The sequence below is a fragment of the Ceratotherium simum genome, chromosome 27 (genome assembly GCF_057802395.1).
Source record: "Ceratotherium simum simum isolate JZ-2026a chromosome 27, ASM5780239v1, whole genome shotgun sequence".
NCBI lineage: Eukaryota > Metazoa > Chordata > Mammalia > Perissodactyla > Rhinocerotidae > Ceratotherium > Ceratotherium simum.
The window spans coordinates 626,870-649,829 of record NC_141926.1 but is presented as its reverse complement, the minus strand read 5'-3'; the positions used below and the strand labels follow the sequence as shown (position 1 = coordinate 649,829).

General features: G+C 47.9%; 1 protein-coding gene across 11 annotated transcripts in view; it reads left to right on the top strand.

The window, feature by feature from the left end:
• PCNT (pericentrin) overlaps window positions 1-22,960 on the top strand; it is a 151,041-nt gene that overhangs the window by 116,192 nt on the left and 11,889 nt on the right. For 10 of the 11 annotated variants that reach the window (XM_087417893.1, XM_087417888.1, XM_087417884.1 and 7 more), the window contains 9 exons: window positions 2,763-2,933; window positions 3,881-4,054; window positions 4,854-5,049; window positions 6,464-6,686; window positions 7,029-7,179; window positions 7,879-8,328; window positions 12,636-12,844; window positions 13,729-13,831; window positions 14,929-15,102. In XM_087417893.1, the coding sequence (XP_087274019.1) occupies window positions 2,763-2,933; window positions 3,881-4,054; window positions 4,854-5,049; window positions 6,464-6,686; window positions 7,029-7,179; window positions 7,879-8,328; window positions 12,636-12,844; window positions 13,729-13,831; window positions 14,929-15,102 (1,851 nt within the window). The remainder of the gene's footprint in view (window positions 1-2,762; window positions 2,934-3,880; window positions 4,055-4,853; window positions 5,050-6,463; window positions 6,687-7,028; window positions 7,180-7,878; window positions 8,329-12,635; window positions 12,845-13,728; window positions 13,832-14,928; window positions 15,103-22,960) is intronic. The other variant, XM_087417889.1, reaches the window with a different exon arrangement.

The window sequence follows — 22,960 nt, the reverse complement described above, 5'->3', positions numbered from 1 at the left end:
AAGAAAAAAAAAGGGGGCCGGCCCGGTGGCGCAAGCGGTTAAGTGCGTGCACTCCGCTGTGGCAGCCCAGGGTTCGCTGGTTCGGATCCTGGGCGCACACCGATACACCGCTTGTCACACCATGCTGTGGCGGCGTCCCATATAAAGTGGAGGAAGATGGGCACGGATGTTAGCTCAGGGCTGGTCCTCCTCACAGAAAGAAAAAAAAGAACCCAGTAAGGGTCCTGAGCCCTCTGAGGAAGCGGCTGAGCGAGCTGTTGGCGATGGAGGCAGAGCTGATGTGGACGTGGGCCTCACTGCGTGGTGGAAGAGTGAGTCAGGGAGCTGTTCCCTGGAGCGCAGTTTGTTCACCTCAGTCAGAACCTGCACTTCAGTATTCCCTACGTCCAGTTCAAAGTAGCAAAAAGGTATTTTCGAATAGGTTTCTCAGACTGTTTGAAACTTATTTTCCTTGATTGTTTTAAATTCCTACACTGTTTCTGGACCGTGGAGCCACAGCGCGCACTGCGAGAGAGGGCAGCCTGAAGAGGACTCCTGCACTCCGTTGGAGAGCTTGCCCCATGAGGTGCCCTTCTCAGTGGAGCACAGGAACGACATGCTTCTCAACGTGTCAGCCACGACACAGAGCGTGCCGGCAGGGGCTGTGTCTCAGGAGCATTGTGCAGCCACGATTCTGGTTGCCCCTGAGCTGGGAGTGCTGGTGGAAGTTTGGGTGTGTGCCAAGCGAGGTCCCTGGGCAGGGCTGTGGTCCCCGCCAGACCCAGACACCTCTGGGACCGTGTTGGAAACGAGCCAATGAGCGGGGGTGGACAAGTGACCGTGGTGCAGCCACGTGGGAAGCGTTGCGCATTGGCTGGAGCAAACGAGGGTGCCTGAAGCCCCCAGCACCTGAGTGACCAGCTGGTGTGGGGGCCACGTGCTGAGGGATGGGCGAGGTTGCACGTGGGGACGGTGGCCACGAAGTGCAGGGTCCTCAGCAGAATGTGGCAGTCCTGAGAGCAGGACTCCAGAGCCTTCTCAGCCCCGGTGATGGTGTCCATGGCACCAGAGGTCGGAACCCCCTGCAGGTCTCCACGCCCCGAGCAGCGTCAGACCAGGGGTCCTGCTCCATGTTGATTCTCACGGCAACCGTAGAAAGCCCAGCTCTGCAGAGATTGGACGTCACTGAACGGATGCTGTGGCCTCAGGCAGCTGTGGTCACGGCTGGCACAGGCACAGAACCTCACTCTTCACATGTGTTGTTTTTGAGAGATGGTTCCCCACCCCCCCGAGGAGGATTGGCCCTGAGCCAACATCTGTGCCAGTCTTTCTCTGTTTTGTGTGTGGGTCACCACCACAGCATGGCTGATGAGTGGTGTAGGTCCAGGCCCTGGATCCGAACCCGTGAACCTGGGCCGCCGAAGTGGAGCGCACTGAACTTAACCACTGTGCCACAACTATGGCTGGCCCCATTGAGAGATGTTTTTTAAAATGCATTTCTCCTCATTATAAGATCCGGGAAAGTATTTAAAGACCGTAACGTGGCTGTTCATTGCAGCCAGGGCGTTTCTGCTGCCACTTGCTCTTCTCGTCTGCCCTCTCTGGACAGACAGAAGACGGACAGCAGGTGCGGGGGGGCGATGGGGCCTGTGGTCTCAGGCGCCCTGCTCCTGTCTGCCTCGCCTGGTCACCGTTCCTCCAGACCTGCAGGGGCTGCGATTTGCATCCATTTTATTTCAAATAAGTTGTTTTTAAAGTGAAATTGTTTTAGATTGTTAGAGATAATTAAACATATATAGTTGGGTTTCTAGTACTTTTATCTTAATATTTCGCTTACATTGGTCACATCATTAGAATTATAGCAAAACCTATTTCTAGTTAACTGATTAGACTCCGTCATAGGTCTCCTCATTGCTATTTTTACATTTCCCTGTTTGGGCCGTTTATTAGTTTCTTTTTTCCCAGAGTTTTAAGCTTAACATGCCCCTTGCGTGAGTCTTTCCACGTGGAGTGAGGATCATTGGGGTTCCTTGGGATTCTGTGTTGGTCCTAACACCAGCTTCCCCCTGAGGACGCTTGGGGGAAACTGCCATCTTCCTCACTCGGCCTCCTTGGGCAGGACACAGATGGCCGGCGTGCACGTCCTGTTTCCGTCGCTCTGTAACTAGCACTCCGAGTCTCAGTGGTGCGAAGGACGCCAGGGGCAGGGACTCCCACAGGGTGCCTTGGCCACCATTTCTCTGCTGCCTGTGTCTGGGCCCCACTGGGACCACTGGAGGGCTGGAGTGGTCAGTAGCCGGCCTGGTGCTGCCTGAGGGCGCCATCTCCCCAAGGCCTCACCTGTCGGCCGGGACATGTGCACAGGCCTCCCGTGCGGCTCCTTGGGGCTTCCTCATAGCACGGCAGCTGCGGGCCCAGGAGAGCCAGGGTAGTGCACGGCGTCTTCGTGACCTGGCTGCTGAAGGAGGCCCGAGGACCTGCCCTGAGCTTCGCCCAGGCTGAGGGGAGGGAGTGTCCACCGTGAGGGAGTGAGTGGGGGCCATCCTTGGAGTAGCTTACGCAGAAGTTCACTCCTTCAAAACTGGTTTCCTGGTGGTCTGATGGTTATGAGGGAGGAACGTCTGAAAACCTCACGTCACAGCAGCACTCTCTGCTCTTTGATGCAAAGGCGGTGCGGGTGCCATGCGGGCGGCCCCGGAGAGCCTTGATGGGTGCAGCGGGTCAGTGAGTGGTGAGTGGGTCAAGCTGCTGCTGCTGCTTTCTGAAATGCTGTCCCCTTGCAGGCCTTGCTGCAGAGGGTGTGTGATGAGAGCTACCACATACTGGCCTTGTCTGAGTACCGCGGACCCCCCAGCACCCCCCTCGAGCACTTCCCAGGGGAAGGCCAGGGCCAGTTGGAGGCAGTGCCAGCTCTGAGGGGGCATCCGACGCCAGCACCCCAAAAGCGAGAAAAGGTACAGAGGCATTCTGTGTGAAAGAAAAGGAGGAGTGGGCATGGACCAATGTGAGGGAATTGCTCGGCCAAATAAGTGAGAATAAGGGAACAAGAGGTGGGTCAGCGGTGGGCGGGGAGGCTGTGCTTCTCTCAGCCACCCTCTCTTGCATTCGCTGGGCACCATCCATATGCCGGCATATTCCAGGCCCTGTCAGGGCAGGAGGGGCACGGCGGAGCTCTGCTGGGTGGCACACGAGGGGGAGGTGGATGTGGGGGCTGAGCCTGAGCCCACAGGGTCTCGGCCTCTACTCTGTGGCTAAGGAGCCAGGGCAGCCAAGAGAGAGGCAGTGCGGAGGCGAGGGCCACATGCTAAACTGTGTGTCTGGGAACCAGCTGGCCACAGGGCGTGGAGGAAGCAGTGGGCAAGACCCTGAGGCTGGCCTGGGAACTGTAAGGGAAGGAGTTGGGTGGGTCAGAGTGGGTGGCCAGAGAGCAGCCAGCACCGTGCAGGCACACACCCCGGCACCACTTACAGCCTCGGGCCTTCCCTAGACCCGGGGCCTCGTGCAGCAGTGAGTGCCGACATTGCTCGATCTTAATTTTATTTATTTTTTATTTTTTTATCCCCCCCCCCGCCAAAGCCCCAGTAGATAGTTGTATGTCATAGCTGTACGTGGGACGCGGCCTCAGCATGGCCGGAGAAGCGGTGCTTCAGTGTGTGCCCGGGATCCGAACCCGGGCCGCCAGCAGCGGAGCGCGCGCACTTAACCGCTATGCCACGGGGCCGGCCCTGCTCGATCTTATTTTACCGTCTCCTTCAGTCGTTTCTTCTCCGCCTGTGATGGCAGCATTGGCTCTACTTGCCCCTGGACGGTCATGGGTGTGTCTCCTCTCTGTCAGGTGATTGCTGTTTAACCTGCAGAATGCATTTGTAAGAACACCGAGCTCCTTGTTCCAATATTTTAGGAACCTCCCGACGTGTGCCTCGACTGGAGAGGAGAATTTCTGCAGGTTGTCCAGGAGGCCTTTGAAAAAGAACGGAAGATGCTGAAGGTTGAACTGCAGCCCCAACCCTGTGGCTCTGACCCCAGCGACTACAGCTCCCTATTGGAGAGGCTGGAGAGGGTGGTCCAAGAGCAGGTGAGTTGCCTCCATTCACCTTCTGGAGCCCACCCTGGTGGAGAGGGTGACGGAACGTGGTTCTTACATGAATTTTGGGTCCCACGTTTCACTCCACCTCGGAACGTGGCAGTGACTGAGGAGGAAATGCTGCTTCAGCCCAAGTATAGCACTGCATTTTTATGCGCGAATTCCACGAAGTGGAAAATTCTATGCGTTTATCTTCCTTTACAATCTCACTCTGTTGTGGAAGTAACTAGCCTTTCTTTGAAAGCAAAAGAGCAATTCTAAGCAGCCCTGCTGAGGTTCTGAGCACTGAGCCCAGGGTCAGAGGGTCCGAGGGTGTCAGCACTGTGCAGGCCCTGGGAGTCTTGTTTCCACCAGTTCCCTCATAAGTCCAGACACAGGGTCCACAGCAGGTCAGAGTGGCCCCTGGGCATAGGCCAGGCCCAGAAAGCAAGACGGAGGTGCCTGGGAGCAGAGGTGTGTGGGATCTGAGGGTCCCCAGGAGCAGCTGTGCTCGTGTCCCATGCCACATGTTTGTCACAGCTTTCCTGCGAGTACGTTCTTAGCCCCAGTCGGGGACTAGACTCAGATTCACCAAGTTTGTACCAGTGAAGCTGGAAGCGTGGGCTGCTTGTGCCTGGAGCCACCAGCACCCTGGCCAGGCCTGGCCTCCCCCAGCCCTTGGGGCATGCTGTCTTCTCATCCCGTTTTCCCATTTGGGTGGGCAGCCGCTCACCAGCAGAGCCCTCCGAGCACCCTGTCTGTGAAGTCCTGTCTGACTCCCCTCTTCCTCCTTCACCCGCCCTGCCTCCAGGAAGACCTGCAGGAGAAGTCCCTGGAGCACCTTCGCCTGTCCGACAGGAGCAGCTTGCTGTCGGAGATCCAGGCTCTGCGCGCCCAGCTGCGCATGACGCACCTGCAGAACCAGGAGAAGCTGCAGCAGCTGTGCGCGGCACTAACCAGCGCGGAGGCCCGCGGGAGCCGCCAGGAGCACCAGCTGCGCAGACAGGGTGGGTGCTGCCCTTCCTGCCCAGCCCCGAGAAACCTGCCCTCCTGCCCTCCACCTTTTCGGTAAGGCGGCACACAGGTTCCTGGAGCCCCCTGGGCCGCCCAGTGCTGGGTCTGGTGGCAGGAGTGGTGTCCTGGTTTCTCCAGCTCCCCAAGTGCAAGGACCACTGGCCTCGGCATCAGAACACCGTGGCCAGGTTCATAGAACTCGAGGTAAAAACGAGTCTGAGAGACCAGTCAGGGCGGAGGCCTGGCCAAGGGCCCCGGTAGGTGTGCTGGGCGCCAGCAGGACCACGTCTGGGAGAGTCTGGAGCTCACACCAGGCTTCAGCAGCCTGTGGTAGGTTTCTACACTTAAGTTAGATTTTGGAGATTTTCTGTAGACACTCATGTCATCTGTGCATAAGAAATGTATGCTTTCCTTTCCCATCTGCCTCCTCTTCTTGCTGATCGCACTGGTTCGGCCCTTGAGCATGAGGGTGACTGGAGCCCGCGGCAGATGTCCAGCCTGCTCCGGCCGTGGGGGACGCACTCCATCTCTTCCGCTTCAGTGTGGCATCTTCACAGATGCCCCCTGTCGCTCTAGCAAGTCCTCTCTTCCCAGTCTGGGTGCTGAAGCATGGGCCGATTGTGTCCAGTGAGCAACCTTGTGTTTGGGCAGGACCTCCGTGGTGCGTTGCCCTGTGCATGTCTGGACCAGACGTTTTGTGTCTGTGTTCATGAGGGATACTGGTCTGCAGTTTTCTGCTGGTTTTGGTTTGGAGTAATGCCAGCCTCATGGAGGATTGGCACGTGTCTCCTCCCCTTCTGCTTTCCAGAGGAGCTTGTATAAAACCGGGGTTATTTCTTCCGTGAGTGTGGGAGAATTCTCCAGTGAGGCCGTCTGGGCTGGAGCGGTCTCTGTCGGGTGGTGTTGAGTGTAGGAGCAGCGGGTGGGCTGACCTTTTAGGATGACTCCGGGGATGGTCACTCCTGGTGTCTGTGCACCAGGCAGGGAGGGCTCTGAGCGGCCTTGCACACACAGGTCCATCTCGGCCCAGCTTTGAACTCTGCCTCCAGGGAGACCACAAGCTGAGCAGCTACCCCTGGGGAGCTGTGTTGCGGCCTGCAGCCTGTGTGGCCCTTGTGGGTCGTGCAGGCTCTCTGCCCGTGTGTCTCTGGGTGCTCCCCAGCCAAGACGGCAAGGCCTGGTATGGTGCACGATGGAGAAGCTGGCGCTGAGCCAGTGAAGGAACGTGTCCCCGAGTGTCCTGGCTCCGTCAGAAACGGCGGCTTCTAGGTCCTAGGAACTTCATTTCCCCCAAAATGAATACATCCCCACTCCCTTATTAGTTTGCTTTTAGTTTGTTGAATCACCCGTGCACTCACTTTGGGCTCACGAATAATGCTGGTTTATGTTCCTTAATCTCTTTCTTAGTTGAGTTACTGGCGTATAAGGTGGAGCAGGAGAAATGTATAGCAAGCGACCTACAGAAAACCCTGAACGAAGAGCAGGACAAAGCAAACGCTGTTCGGAAGCTCCTGGTGGTGGAACAGAATGCCGTCAGAGATTTGAAATCTGAGCTATGTGAGTGTAAGCAGGACAACGAGCGGCTATTAGCATCCCTCAATGATGTGCAGAAGGAGGTCCTGCAGCTGAGGTAGGGGACACAGCCTGTCACCAGTGTTCGTCCCCTTCCCCCCGCGCGCTGTCACCAACTTTCTGTTGAATAATAAGTGGAAGTTACCTAGTTCTTGCCGTGTTTTTCTTGGCGTTGTGGTAAAAGGGAACCTCTGGTGTGCCAGGTGTCCTAATGGGCATTAGAGCAGACACCTGCTTTCGTGGGTCTGTAGCATGGGAAGGAGGGATTGAACACTTGTGCAGGTCACGAGGAGGCGACAGGGCTCTGCCCTCTGCATCCTGGGAGTGCCCGGCCCCCGGTGCTGGCCTCCCTTTCAGAGCGTTCTGTGACATGGGCATGACGGCCTGTCTGCCCATGCAGGTCCGTGCTGGACAGTAAGGAGAATGACCTGAAGGCCGCACTCCAGGAGCTGGAGAGCGAGCGCGTGAAGGAGCGCGCCCTGCAGAGCCAGCTGGAGGAGGAGCAGCTGCAGCACCTGCAGAGGGAGGGCCAGAGCTCCAAGACCCTGGAGGTAACTGGGCAGCAGTGCTGGGGCTCCGGGTCACACATACCGGCCAGTGGCGACTGGAACCAGGAAGCAGTTCTCCTCTTCAGTGCCCCTTATTCTTGTCTGTGACAGTGTGCCAGGTGACAGAGTTTGAGGCAGTGAGGAAGGCTGTGAAGCAGGTAAAATAGCATCTTTGTAGTGACAGACAGCGTGATGGCCGCCCGCAGTCCTCACTGTCTCTGAGCATTTGATTCTGTAAGGTGGACACAGCCTCCTGGCCAGCCCTCCTGCACAAAGGGCAGCCTCACATTTACCCTGTGTCTCACGGGATAAATGACCCGTGTGACCTGGCTTCAGTCTAGGTGGAGGCTGTGCTGTGACTGTGTGTCCAGCAGAGGGTTTTGTAGTCCTGAACAAACTGACCGTCAGTTCCATGGTGAGGGTGAAGCTGTCTTCAACAGCAGAGACCGTGGTTCAGCACAGGATGTGTATGTCATCAAGTGTCCTAGGTGTTGTGGTTCTGAGGAAGGAGAATGAACCCAGGATGTGTGTGTGCATTTACTCAGTGCTGCTTTCAAAAAAGTATTTCATCCATGAGTAAAAAATAATTATCATACTTCTTTTACCCATAGGACAAATTTCAAAAGGTGTAATTGCTAGGAAGTTTGGGCGGGAAAACTATTTAGGTACTTTTCCTCTTGATTTTAATTTTCTCCGATATAGGAGTTAAGAATATCTTTGGAGAAGCAGTATGCTCAGAGTAATCGACTGTGTGTCGCATTAAAACACGAGCAAACAGCAAAGGACAATCTTCAGAAGGAGCTGCAGATCGAGTCCTCACGCTGTGAGGCGCTGCTGGCGCAGGAGCGGAGCCAGCTCTCTGAGCTGCAGAAGAGCCTGGAGGCTGAGAAGGGACGCTCGCTGGAGCTGTCTGAGGCCTTACACCACGAGCGCCTCCTGACGGAGCAGCTGAGCCGGAGGACGCAGGAGGCCTGTGCTCACCAGGAGACACGGGTGCACCACGCTTTGCTGCGGAAGCTGAAGGACGAGAAGTCCCGTGTGGGGGAGTTGCAGGCCACGCTGGAGAAGGTGCAGCAGCAAGCTGTGCGCTCTCAGCGACAACTGGAGGCCGAGGTTCAGAAGCGCTGTGAGGAGCTCAAGAAAGAGAAGGAGGTAAGTGCCACGCTGAAGTCCACCGTGGAGGCCCTGCAGACCCCAAACCCAGAGCTGAGACCTTACCTGGAGAGAGAGGGGGAGCAGCCCGCATGGCTACAGACAGAGTTAGAGCAGTTACACACGGGACTGGCAGAGCAAGAAGGACATGAGGACACAAGGAGAGCGGAGACGAGGCAGAGCCGAGCAGACGTGGAGAAGTGGAAGAAGTGGCAGAGAGACAAGGAGAAACTGGTGAGAGCCGACCGGCGGCCAGATGTCAGCACTGAGCAGTCGCAGTCTTCTTAGGGTTAGAGCAGTTCCCGTGGTGACGTGAGGGCTGTGCAGGCTCCATTCTGTCCCGCTGGCCTGTATGTCTGTCTTTATGCTGGCACCACACTGATTACTGCAGCTTTGTAGCAAGTTTCAAAATCAGGAAGTGCGTGTCCTCCAACGTTGATCTTTTCCAAGATTGTTTTGGATATTTGGGGCCCCTTGCAATTCCATATGCCTTTGAGGATTGGCTTTTCCGTTTCTGCACAACAGCCGTTTGGATTTTGATAGGGATTGCACTGAATCTGTAGATTGTTTGGGGGAGTATTGTCACCTTAACAATGTTAAGTCTTCCCATCCATGAAATTGGAAGATCTCTCCATTTATTTAGAGCTGCTTTAATTTCTTTCAACAATGTTTTGTTGCTTTCAGATGATAAGCTTTGCACTTCTTTTGTTAAATCTATTCCTAAATATTATTTTTTGATGCTATTGTAAATGGAGTTCTTTTCTTTTCTTTTTTTTTTCGAGGAGGACTAGCCCTGAGCTAACATCTGATGCCAATCCTCCCCTTTTTTCTTGAGGAAGATTGGCCCTGGGCTAACATCCATGCCCGTCTTCCTCTACTTTATGTGGGACGCCGCCACAGCACGGCTTAACAAGCGGTGTGTCAGTGCGCACCCGGGATGCAAACCTGCGAACCCCGGGCCGCCGCAGCAGAGTGTGCGCACTTAACCGCTGCGCCACCAGGCCACCTCCGGGAGTTTTTTTCTTAATTTCATTTTAAGATTCTTCATTGCTAGTGTGTGGCAATACAGTTGATTTTTATATGTTGATCCTGTATCCTACAGCCTTGCTGAACTTGTTTATTAGTTTCAATATTTTTTTAATGGATTCTTTGGGATGTTCTGTATACAAGATCACGCCATCTGCAAATAGACATAGTTTTACTTCTTCCTTCCCCGCCTGGATGCCTTTTATTTCCTCTTCTTGCCTGACTGCCATGGCTGGAACTTAGAGTGCCGTGCTGAATGGAAGTGGTGAGGGGACATGCTGGCCTTGTTCCTGATTTGGGGGGAAGCTTCCTGTCTTTCACAGTTAAGCATGATGGTAGCTGTGGGATTTTTGTAGATGCCCTTTATCCGAGGAAATTCTCTTCTATTCCTGGTTGATTGAACTTGTTTTGTCTTTACTCATGAGAGAGTGTTGCAGTGTCTTTGGAGATCTGTGGTTTTCTCCTTTGTACTATACTGAGTGATTTTCATACACGGAGCCATCCTTGCATTCTTGGGATGAATCTCTGCTGGTTTTGGTGTATACATTCTTTTTTACATAGTGCTAGATTCAGTCTGCTAGTATTTTGTTAAGGATTTTGTGTCTATATTCATAAGGGATATTGGTCTGTAGTTTTCGTTTCTTGTGGCGTCTTTGGTTTTGATATTGGGATGAATTTGGCGTCACAGGATGGATTGGGAAGTGTTCCCTTTTTTGTGTTTCGGATGAGCCTTAATTTTAGATACATTTTATGTCAACCAAAAAGCCTTTGATTCTGAGAAAATTACGTCCTGTGTCTTCTCATACATTTACATTTTGCCCTTTTTAAAAATGTTTTTAAAAAACTTAAAATACCCTCACTCTTTCTGTTTTGTATTTTGTGAAATTATCAAAAGTTTTTTAAGATGCACAAGGAAAACAAATGGCCTGATCATTGTAGTGGTTAGCATGCCATGAAATCATTGTGAAATGTGTATGTGTTTCTAAGAATAAAGCTCCAGGTTTCTAAAGGTTACAAGGATAAATCAGATTTTAAAATGCTATAAAATTAGTTTTGTAAGTTTATATGAGGGATGTGATTAATATTTTTTAACAGCTGTATGGAGATACAATTCGTATACCATTGAGTTCACCAATTGATTGATTGATTGATTGATTTTGTGAGGAAGATTGGCCCTGAGCTAACATCTGCCAATCCTCCTCTTTTTGCTGAGGAAGACTGGCCCTGGGCTAACATCCATGCCCATCTTCCTCCACTTTATATGGGACGCCACCACAGCATGGTTTCAAGTGGTGCCTCAGTGTGCGCCCAGGATCCAAACCGGCGAACCCCAGGCCGCCGCAGTGGAGTGTGTGCACTTAACCACTTGCGCCACCGGGCTGGCGCTGAGTTCACCAATTTAAATTGCACAATTCCTTGATTTTTAGTATATTCAAAGAGTTGTGCAATGATCACTATAGCAATTTTAGAACATGTTCATCACCCCAAAATGGGACCCCAAAGCCCCCCATTTCCCTCTTCAGCTCCTGGCCACCACTGATCTACCTTCTGTCTCTGGATTTGCCTATTCCGGACATTTCATAAACGGAGCTATACAATGTGGGGCCTTTTGTGTCTGGCTTCTTTCATGATGTTTTCAAGGTTCATCTACTTGTAGCATGTGTCAGTAATTCATATTTTTTGCTGTGTTAAACAACCTTCAAACTAGTTGTAGTGTTCTATCACCAGAAATCTTGGAAAGTGGAGGAATAGTTTGTAGGTGTGACAGAGTGGGCAGAATGTGGCCAGGAGGGGTCCCAAGTCATTTTGTGAAGGAGATGAGCGGAGTAAAGCTCCTGGGCGGGCCTTGGTTATTCAGGACCCCCAGAATGGGTTCAAGATTGTGTGTGTGTGTTGGCCTTTTTTCCTTTGGGAAGAGGGGTCTATAGCCTTCATGTTCTTCCCAAAGGACTTCCTCATATCATATTGAAAGTTTTGTCAAACCCTTTTATTTAATTTTGATTTTTTTTTTGTAAAAATGAATGGTAACTTTGTTTCTTAAAAAACATAAATACAAAGAAAATGTTTTCTAAGTTAATAACTATTCTTCGTGATGCACCTTGATATGTATTTTTAAGTGATATAGCCCTTTTGGTGTTATTTTTACTGTAGATGGTTAATTTGTTCTGGATTCTAGAATCTTTTTCTAGCCATAGCAGCTGAGGCCTCCCAAGGTAGTCATTTCACCGCCAATTGCATCTTTTTTAAACAAAATAAACTTGTCAGTCCCTTGGTATCTTACTTACTTCATCTGGAAAATAGATAAATAGTCCCTGTTTCCTCATGAAGCTGAGCATTAATTGAGATGGTGCCAGGAAGGGGTGAATGTGTAAACTGCACACCTGATGGCCCACGAGGAGGCACTCGGCCAGAAAGAACACGTGGTCCGCGTTGGGCAGGGGCTGCTGAGCTGGAGGCTCAGGCTGGGTTCTGGGCTTCTGAGGTTCTCTCTCTAACACGGCAGAGCCTTGTCTGCATGACTCCAGTCATGGGGACTCTTCTTGCCTGTTCCATCTTCGTTTCCCCGGGGGGAGTCCCCTCACTTGTGGGAGTCTACCACGTGCTCTCCTCGCCCCTGCTGCTCTCATCACACTTATCACTGGTTGGTGATTTCTCCCAGGCACTGCCATCCTGAAGGGCATTTTACATGTGGGGAGGTTTCCACTTGGTGAGGCCTTCCATGACTTGGGCTCCCCAAGCTTCGTGGTGCGCCTGCTTTCACATGACTGTGTGTTTGTGTGTGGGAGCGTGTTGCTGTGTGCTTGTGTGTGTCCATGTGTCAGCATGTGTGTTTGTGCATTTTTGTGAGTGCACGTGTATTGGTGCACACACGCGTGTGTGTTGAGGGTGGGGACCGGAACTTGGGCCTGTGAAGCTTTATCCTGTCTGTTTCAGCATCACAGGCCCCTCTCTTTTTACCCTCGTGCCGACCTTGGGCCTGCTGAAAGCCTAATAGTTTTCAAAAATAAACATAAAACCGTTACCACTGAAACTCGGGAGTGATTCTGCTTGTCTCTGAGGCAGGGGCTGTCCTGACTCCATGTTACACCCAGAACACCCCATGTGGAGGGTGTTGGGTGAGTTAATTCGAGGGGCCAGATGGAGGGCAGTGTGCAGAGCAGCCCCCGCCCCCAGGGACCTGGTGCCGGGGAGGGGCCGCCGCTGTGCACTGCTGGGCTGTTGGTCTTTTGCCTCTGGAACGCATGTGAACGTCTTTTCTGTGGTTTTGCCCTTGACAACAGCGAGAACTAGAGTTACAGCGCCAGCGGGATGAGCACAAGATCATGCAGCTGCAGCAGACGGTCAGGGAGCTGGAGGTGAAGGAGGCGGCGCACCTCTGCCCCGAGTCCCAGCGTCTGCGAGAGCAGCAGCAGGGCCTGGAGAAGGTTCGGCGGCAGCTGCTCTGGGCTGCTGGGCTTCTGACCAGCTTCCTCAGCCAGACCGTGGACAGGTGAGGTCCTCAGAACTGGCTAGTGCCATGTGATCATGCGCCTTCTGTGGTAAGAAAAATCCTGAAGTCTTTGAATTCAGGTCTGTGTTTTAATGAAGCTGACTCTTTCTTGTCCCGTGTTTGGATGAATTAGTTGGCAGCTCTCTCCAGAAGGGTGTTGACAAAATTGTATTTTTTGCATTCTAATATGAGAGTAAAATCCAGGTTTGTTTTAGATCAGTTCTCCCCATGTCCCTTTGTAATTGTTCACCACCCAGAGGGTTCGCTGGGGTGGGGCCGACGGTCTGTGCTGTGCCTGCCTCTCCCACGGCCCCAGAAGCACCGCTCACATGACCAGCATGCGTCTGCATGGTTGAGGAGCCGAGACTGTGGTGTTTTGTATGAATAGAAAAATTAATGTTTCCCCTTTTCAGCAAATACAGGTCTGCTGTCTATGCAGTAATTGGATTTAATTTATAGAGCAGTATGATCTCTAAGCAAAGTTTTGTTTAGCACAGTATTTTAGTAACCAACACAGAATCCCAGCAGAAAGCAACAGTAGGAGGCCTAAGCACTGAGGGAGCCTTGGTGGTCACTGGTCAGTGGCTGGAGGTTTCTGGCCTTCACAGACTGTCTACCCCAGGGCTGCACCACCTCATGCCTGCCACCATCATTAGAGGGACTCCCAGCCCCCACCTCTGAGGACAGAACACAGGTCGATGCAGTCCTTCACAAGCGTGTTCACAGTGGTCTATGCACAGTCCTCCTGGAACCCTGGGTGGTGCCTCAGTCTCCCTGGGGGCTGCACAGCCCCGTCTTCTCATCTCTTCAGCACAGAGTTCCTGCGTGGCTTTGGATAACTGTCAGTTGGGATCCGTCTGAACTTTTTAAATGTCATTTTACAGGACAATTAATGATTGGACGGCATCAAATGAGAAAGCAGTGACATCTTTATTGCGTACGTTAGATGAACTCAAGTCCGAATTGAGCACGTCCAGCTCCTCCCAGGTGAGAGACGGCGCAGCCGCTATCCCGCTCCCCCAAGCCTGCCCTGCTGCAGAGTTCCTCCCTCAACTCCTTCTCTGTTTTAAAGTTTGCCATGTGGGTGAATGAGTGGGTGGCTCCCATGTGATGTGTGTGGGCGGGCAGCTCTGTGTCGCCCCCAGAAGGCTGCGTGACTTTGCTGGCTCCCCTTCTCCTCCATGGGTGTTGGGGGCTCACGCGCACTTGGCCACCGGCCTGGCGTGCCCTCAGGTGGGTGCTGGTCTGTTCTGCTCGGAGGGCAGATGCCCCGGGGCTCCTCTGGCCCAGCCTGTTCCTCCTACACTCATGTTGAGAGCCTGAGCCAGAAATTCCCGAGGCCTCCTGTGGGGTTCTGAGCCCCTGGCAGCCGCATCTGTAAGTGTTTAGAAGTCCTGGTTGCTGATACAAATTCTTGGTAAATGTTCTGTGACAGTCATGAAATCACGAGGTTTATTGTGAAAGCAGTATGCATGTTAGGCAGCAGAAGAGCCGACCACTTGCTCACTGACCCCACTCTCAACTCTGACCCCACTTTCTCTCTGACCACGCTCTTGACTCTGACCCCGCTCGCTGAGCGTAATCAGTTGTTGTGGTGCGTCCTGCCTGCTTGTCGTTTGGGCACCACACTACTGCCTTCCTCAGTGTCCTGTACCCGCTGTGGACTGAATGTTACTCAGATTATGGAAATAACAACTCTGTTTTAAGGGGCTTATTCATTGGAGCCTCAGGGATGAACACACGATATCCCCGGGCCACCTCTTATGTGCTGCCTCTGTTTGCGGTGCTATTAGAACAGTCAGAGAGGTCTGAGTTCTGTTACTGGCTTACTTTGTTCATGCAGCCCAGTTTTGTGCAAAGTCTATTTCGTAGAGGGTTGAAGAGAAATGTGACTTGATGACTTTTTTTATTTCCTGTCCCATAGGTGGACAGCTCTGCCCAGCCCCACAAGCTTCCCACTCAACCCCAAATACATGTAAAATTATAATCTCTGAGAATAGTCAACAATAAAAAACACAAATAACCTGCATGCCTTTTAACAGAAAAAATTCTTATACATTTATTTTCGTTTTCTCCTTTTTAAGAAAAAAATGACAGCAGAGCTACAGATCCAACTGGTGGACGTCTTGCTGAAAGACAACGACTCCCTTACGAAAGCTCTCGGTGCAGTGACGCAGGAGAAGGCGGAGCTGTGCAGGGCTGTGTCCCAGCTGGAAAAGACCCTGAAGCACCACCTGCTGAAGGGCTGTGCGCTGAGGGTGGGTGTTCCCGCTTCTCCATCTCGGGTTCGGCTCCTGCCCGCTAGCCTGGGGGTGAAGTGAGCCGGGTTTCCTTCACGGCCGTGGGCGCCAGTGTCAGTTCTTCCTGGCTAGCCGTGGTGGGCGCTGTCCTCCCTCAAGGCCACAATATCTTATTTAACATTTTAGCGAATTTTCTGCTCTATTTGCAGACGCAGACACACACACGCACCCACGTGCTGTCACATGTGATCCTTGCCACGAGATGATGTTTAATACAAGTTCGTGAAAGGAAATTTTGACTAAGAATATAATAATCTGATGAAATAAGGGTTTTATTTGACTTTCATCCAATTAGAATGATTTATAATTTTTTTTTTTTAATAATTTTATTTATTTATTTTTCCCCCCAAAGCCCCAGTAGATAGTTGTATGTCATAGCTGCACATCCTTCTAGTTGCTGTATGTGGGACTCGGCCCCAGCGTGGCCGGAGAAGTGGTGTGTCGGTGCGCGGCCGGGATCCGAACCCGGGCCGCCAGTAGCGGAGCGCGTGCACTTAACCGCTAAGCCACGGGGCTGGCCCCTGATTTATAATTTTCTTGACTGTGTAGTTTGATGGAATTTTTTCCTAAAATGTCTAATTTTTTTCTTCTTTAGATTGTTTTTTGTTTGGGATTTGCTTTACGTTTTTTACAATGAAAACTTTTTAAAACTTATTTTTTAATTACATATGGTAGAATCTGCCCATTGTTGGTGTGGTGTCATTTGACTTTACACACGTGTAGATTCTTGTGCTTGACATCACCACCACCGTTGAGAGTACACAGCAATTCGGCCGCACCCTGTACCCTCACCCTGTCCCCCCGGCACACTGTCCCCCCCACACTGTGTCCCCCCAGCATCCTGTCCCCCCTACACGCTGTCCCCCCAGCATCCTGTCCCTCTGCACCCTATTCCTGGCTGCCGCAGCCTCTGACTTGGGCTCTTCCCTGTCGTGTCTTATCCCGAATGTCATATCTGTGGGATCACACAGTGATCACACAGTGTGTAACCTTTTGAAGGGCTCTTCACTTCTTTGGTAATGCATTTGAGTCCTGGCTATCAATGTGTCAATAGCTTATTCCTTTTTATTGCTGAGCAGCATTCCATTTGCCTGCTGGAGGATATCTGGGCTGTTTCCAGTTTTTGACTGTTATGAATAATGCACCTATAAACATCTGTGTGCAGGGTTTTGTGTGGATGTAAGTCTCACTTCTCGGGTATAAATGCCCAGGAGTGGGACTCTAGGCCCTTTGTACGTCCATATTTAACACTGCCAAAGTGTTTTCCAGAATGGCTGCACCGTTTTGCTTTCCCTCCAACAAAACGTGCAAGTTCCATTTACTCTGCATCTTCGCGTTTGGTGTCATCAGTACTTTTCATTTTAGCGTTCTGATAGATGTGAAGTGGTATCTGTGTATCTTCTTTGATGAAGTGTCTGTTAGTCTTCTGCCCATTTTAAATTGGATTGTTTGTTTTCTTATTGTTTTGAGAGTTGAATCCAGTTCATATTCTGGATTCAAGTCCTTTGTCACACATGTTATTTGCAAATGTTTTCTCCCAGTGTGTGCTACCTCTCTGTCTAGTATCCTTTACAAAACAAAAGTTTTTAATTTTGATGAATTCCTATGTATTGATTTTTTCTTTAGTGGAGCATGCCAAGAGTTTTGTAGTTTACTTTTCACATTTAGGTCTATGATCCGTTTTGAGTTAATTTTTGTTTATAGTCTGAGGGATAGGTCGAGGATTATCTTTATGCATGTTGATACCCAGTTATTCTGGCACACTTTGTTGAAAAGATTGTCCTTTCTCCTTGAACTGTCTTTGTATCTGTGTCAAAAATCAGCCAGCAATCTTGGTGTGTATGTCTCTGGATGCTCTATTCTGCTTCACTGTTCTACATGTCTTTCCTTTACCAGCTGCCTGATCGATACAGTTTTATGTTACATCTTCATATCCAGTAGTGGGAATACTCCACTTTTTTCTTCTTTTTCAAATTGTTTGGCTATTCTGGTTCCTCTATCCTTTAATATAAATTTTAGGACCCTTGCTGGTCATTTTGATTGAGATTGTGTTAAATCTATAGATCAAGGTGGGAAGAATTGAGAAGGTAGAATGGTGCAGCCGCTTTGGAAAACAGTCTGGCAGTTCCTCAAAATGTTAAACACAGAGCTGCTGTCTTCCCCAGCAATTCCACTCCTAGTTATTTACACAGAGAAATGAAAATATATGTCCACATCAAAACTGGTACACAGATTTTTCCGATCACCATTATGCATCATAGCCCTAAAGTAGAAATAACCTAGATGTCCATTAATTGACTGATGGATAAATAAAATATGGTATGTCTGTAAACAGAGTATTATTCGGCACTAAAAAGGAATGAAGGACTGTTGCATGCAACAGTGTGGATGGGCCTGAAAAACGTTATAAGTGAAAGAAGCCAGTCACAAAAGACCATATATTGTGTGATTCCATTTATATGAAATGCGCAGAACAGGGAAATCCATTGAGACAGAAAATAGATGAGTGGTTGTCAGGGGCTGGGGGAGGGTAATGGAGAGTGACTGCTAATGGGGACAGGTTTTGGTGGTGATGAAAATGTTCTTGACTTAGATAGTGCTGATGGTTGCACAACCCTGTTAATATACTAAAAATCAATTTTACTGTATACTCTAAAAGGATAAATTTTGGGGCTGGCCCGGTGGCACAAGCAGTCAAGTGCACACACTCCGCTGCAGCGGCCCGGGGTTCGCCGGTTCAGATCCCAGGCGCACACTGACGTACTGCTTGTCAGGCCATTCTGTGGCGGCGTCCCATATAAAGTGGAGGAAGATGGGCACAGATGTTAGCCCAGGGCCAATCTTCCTCAGCAAAAAGAGGAGGATTGGCAGATGTTAGCTCAGGGCTGATCTTCCTCACAAAAAAAAATAATAATAAAAGGATAAATTTTATGGTATGTGCATTATAATCTCAGTAAAGCTATTTACTGAGATTTTTTACTCAGTAAAAAAATCGGGGCAAGAATTGACATCTTAACTATATTTTGAACTTAATTGAATCTTCCCATCCATGAACTTGGCATGTCTCTCCACATATGTAGATCTTTTAAAATTTCTTTCTTCGATGTATTGTAGCTGTCAGCATTCAGATCCTATAAACCTTTTGTTATATTTATACCTAAATATTTCATTTTTCAGGGGGCTGTTGTAAATGGTACTTTTCAAAACATTTTGTCCTCCAGTTGTTCATGGCTGATGTACAGACATGTGATTGATGTTTGTAGGTTGACCTTATGTCCTACGGCCTTGCTAGCCTCACTTTTTAGCCCCATGAGCCTTTTTCTAGGATTTTCTACGTAGACAATTAATGTCATCTGTGAATAGGGAGTTTTATTTCCTTCTTTCCAATTTGAATACCTTTGATTTCTTTTTCTTGCCTGTTGCACGGTTGGATTTCCAGAACATTGTTGGGCAGGCATGGTGAAGAGCACACTCTCATCTTGCTCCCTGTCACAGGGTTGGAACTTCAACTCTCACCGCGAAGGATGAGGCAGGTGCTTTTGTGAAGGCTCCTTATCTGTTTGAAGACGTTCCCTTCTGTTCCTAGTTTTCTGAGACTTGTAATGATGAATGGATGTTGAAATTTGTCATGCTTTTTCTGCCTCCATTGATACGATGATGTGGGTTTTCTTTTTTATTAATATGGTGGATTACATTAATTTTTGAATGCCGACTCTATTTACCTTGTAGTCCCAGGAAAAACCCCAGTTGGTCATGCTGTGTTTTTTTATATGTTGCTGCATTCAATGTGCTAACATTTTTTGAGCGCTTTTGTGTCTGGGTTCCTGAGGGATGTTAATGTGGAGTTTTTTTGTATTTTCTTTGTCTAATTTTGGTCTCATAAATGAGGGGATGTGTTCCTTCCTCTTCTGTTTTCTGGAAGAGATTCTGTAGCGCTGGTAATATTTTTTCCTTAAATATTTGTTAAAATTCATCAGTGGAAACCATCTGGGCCTAGTGTTTCCTTTCTTGGAAGGTTTTTTGTTTGTTTGTTTTTTTATTGATGTCATAATAGTTTATAACATTGTGAACTTTTGGTTGTACATTATTGTTTGTCAGTCACCGTAGAAATGCGTCCCTTCGCCCCTTGTGTCTACCCCCCAAACACCCTTCCCCTGGTAATCACCAAACTGTTCTCTCTGTCCGTATGTTAGTTTATCTTCTACATATGACTGAAATCTTGTGGTGTTTGTCTTTGTCCGGCTGGCTTATTTCATTTAACATAATACCCTCCAGGTCCATCCATGTTGTTGCAAATGGGATGATTTTCTTTTTTTTATGACTGAGTAGTATTCCATTGTATATATATACCACATCTTCTTTATCCGATCATCAGTCGAGGGACACTTGGGTTGCTTCCACTTCTTGGCTATAGTGAATAATGCTGCAGTGAACATAGGGGTGCATAAACCTCTTTGGATTGTTGATTTTAGGTTCTTTGGATAGATACCCAGTAATAGGATAGCTGAGTCATAAGGTATTTCTATTTTTAATTCTTTGAGGAATCTCCATACTGTTTTCCATAGAGGCTGCACCAGTTTGCATTCCTAGCAGCAGTGAATGAGGGTTCCCTTTTCTCCACATCCTCTCTAACATTTGTTATTTTTTGTCTTGGTGATTATAGCTGTTCTAACAGGTGTAAGGTGATATCTTAGCGTAGTTTTGATTTGCATTTTCCTGATTATTAGTGATGTTTAACATCTTTTCATGTGCCTATTGGCCATCTGTATATCCTCCTTGGAAAAATGTGTGTTCATATCGTTTGCCCATTTTTTGATCAGGTTATTCGTGTTTTTATTGTTCAGTTGTGTGAGTTCTTTATATGTTATGGAGATTAATCCATTGTCAGATATGTGATGTACAAATATTTTCTCCCAGCTGGTGGGTTGTCCTTTCATTTTGATCCTGGTTTCATTTGCCTTGCAGAAGCTCTTTAGTCTGTTGAAGTCCCACTTATTTATTTTTGCTTTTGTTTCTCGTCCAAATAGACATGGAATTTGAAAAGATCCCTCTATGACCGATATCAAAGAGTATACTGCCTATATTTTCTTCTAGGAGTTTTATAGTTTCAGGTCTAACTTTCAAGTCTTTGATCCATTTTGAGTTAATTTTTGTGTATGGCGAAAGAAAATGGTCTACTTTCATTCTTTGCATGTGGCTGTCTAGTTTTCCCAACACCATTTATTGAAGAGACTTTCCTTTCTCCATTGTATGTTCTTGGACCCTTTGTTGAAGATTAGCTTCCGTAGATGTGTAGTTTTATTTCTGGGCTTTCAGTTCTGTTCCATTGATCTGTGTGTCTGTTTTTGTACCAGTACCATGCTGTTTTGATTACTATAGCTTTGTGGTATATTTTGAAGTCAGGGATTGTGATGCCTCCAGCTTTGTTCTTTTTTCTCAGGATTACTTTAGCTATTTGGGGTCTTTTGTTGCCGCATATGAATTTTAGTATTCTTTGTTCTCTTTTCGTGAAGAATGTCATTGGGATTCTGATTGGGATTGCATTGAATCTGTAGATTGCTTTAGGTAGTATGGACATTTTAACTACGTTTATTCTTCTATGTGCGTGGGATATCTTTCCATTTCTTTATGTCATCATCGATTTCTTTCAATAATGTCTTACAGTTTTCAGTGTATAGGTCTTTAACCTCCTTGGTTAAATTTATTCCTAGATTTTATTCTTTTTGTTGAGATTGTAAATGGGATTATATTCTTGAGTTCTCTTCTGGTAGTTCATTATTAGAGTATAGAAATGCAACTGATTTTTGTAAGTTGATTTTGTACCCTGCAGCTTTGCTGTAGTTGATTATTTCTGATAGTTTTCCGATGGATTCTTTAGGGTTTTCTATATATAAAATCATGTTGTCTGCAAACAGCAAGAGTTTCACTTCTTTGTTGCCTGTTTGGATTCCTTTTTCTTGCCTAATTGCTCTGGCCAAAACATCCAGTACTATGTTGAATAAGAGTGGCAAGAGTGGGCACCCTTGTCTTGTTCCTGTTCTCAGAGGAATGGCTTTTAGTTTTTCCCTGTTGAGTATGATATTGACTGCGGGTTTGTCATAAATAGCCTTTATCATGTTGAGGTACTTTTCTTGTATACCCATTTTGTTGACAGTTTTTATCATAAATGGATATTGGAGCTTGTCAAATGCTTTCTCTGCATCTATTGAGATGATCACATGGTTTTCATTCCTCATTTTGTTAATGTGGTGTATCACATTGATTGATTTGCAGATGTTGAACCATCCCTTTGTCCCTGGTATAAATCCCACTTGATCATGGTGTATGATCTTTCTAATGTATTGCTGTATTCAGTTTGCCAATATTTTGTTGAGGATTTTTGCATCTATGTTCATCAGTGATATTGGCCTGTAATTTTCCTTCTTTGTATTGTCCTTGTCTGGCTTTGGTATCAGGGTGATGTTGGCCTCATAGAATGTGTTAGGAAGTGTTCCATCTTCCTCTATTTTTGGAATAGTTTGAGAAGGATGGATATTAAATCTTCTTTGATTGTTTGGTAAAATTCCCCAGAGAAGCCGTCTGATCCTGGACTTTTGTTTTGGGGACGGTTTTTGATTACTGTTTCAATCTCTTTACTTGTGATTGGTCTTTTCAGATTCTCTATGTCTTCTTCATTCAGTTTTGGGTGGTTGTATGAGTCTAAATTTATCCATTTCTTCTAGGTTATCCAATTTGTTGGCATATAGTTTTTCATAGTATTCTCTTATAATTTTTTGTATTTCTGTGGTATCTGGTGTAATTTCTCCTCTTTCAGTTCTAATTTTATTTATTTGAGCCTTCTCTCCTTTTTTCTTAGTGAGTCTGGCTAAGGGTTTGTCAGTTTTGTTTATCTTCACAAAGAACCAGCTCTTTGTTTCATTGATCCTTTTACTGTTTTCTTGGTTTCAATTTCATTTATTTCTGCTCTAACTTTTATTATTTCTCTCCTTCTGCTGACTTTGGGCTTTGTCTGTTCTTCTTTTTCTAATTCTGTAAGGTGTAGTTTAATGTTGGTTATTTGGGATTTTTCTTGTTTGTTAAGGTGGGCATGTATAGCTATGAGTTTCCCTCTCAGGATTGCGTTAGCTGCGTCCCATATGAGTTGGTATGGTGTATTTTCATTTTCATTTGTCTCCAGATATTTTTTGATGTCTCCTTTAATTTCTTCAGCGATCCATTGGTTGTTCGGTAGCATGTTGTTTAGTCTCCAGATCTTTGTCACTTTCCCAGTTTTTTCTTGTAGTTGATTTTTAGTTTCATAACATTATGGTTGGAGAAGATGCTTGTTATAATTTTAGTCTTCTTAAATTTTTAGAGGCTTGCCTTATTTCCCAACATATGGTCTCTCTTTGAAAATGTTCCATGTGTACTTGAGAAGAATTGTTTGGATGGAGTGCTCTATATGTATCTATTAAGTCCATCTCATCTAGTTTTTTGCTTAAGTCCACTATTTCCTTATTGACTTTCTGTCTGGATGATCTATCCATTGATGTAAGTTGGGTGTTAATGTTCCCTACTATTACTGTGTTGTTGTTGATATCTCCTTTTAAGTTTGTTAATAATTCCCCTATGTATTTTGGTGCTCCTGTGTTGGGTGCAAATATAAGTGTTATGTGTTCTTGGTGGGGTGTCCCTTTTATCATTATCTATTGCCCTTCTTTGTATCTCATTACCTGTTTTATCTTCAAGTCTGCTTTGTCTGATATAAGTATGGCAACACCTGCTTTCTTTTGTTTGCCATTAGCTTGGAGTGTTGTCTTCCATCCTTTCACTCTGA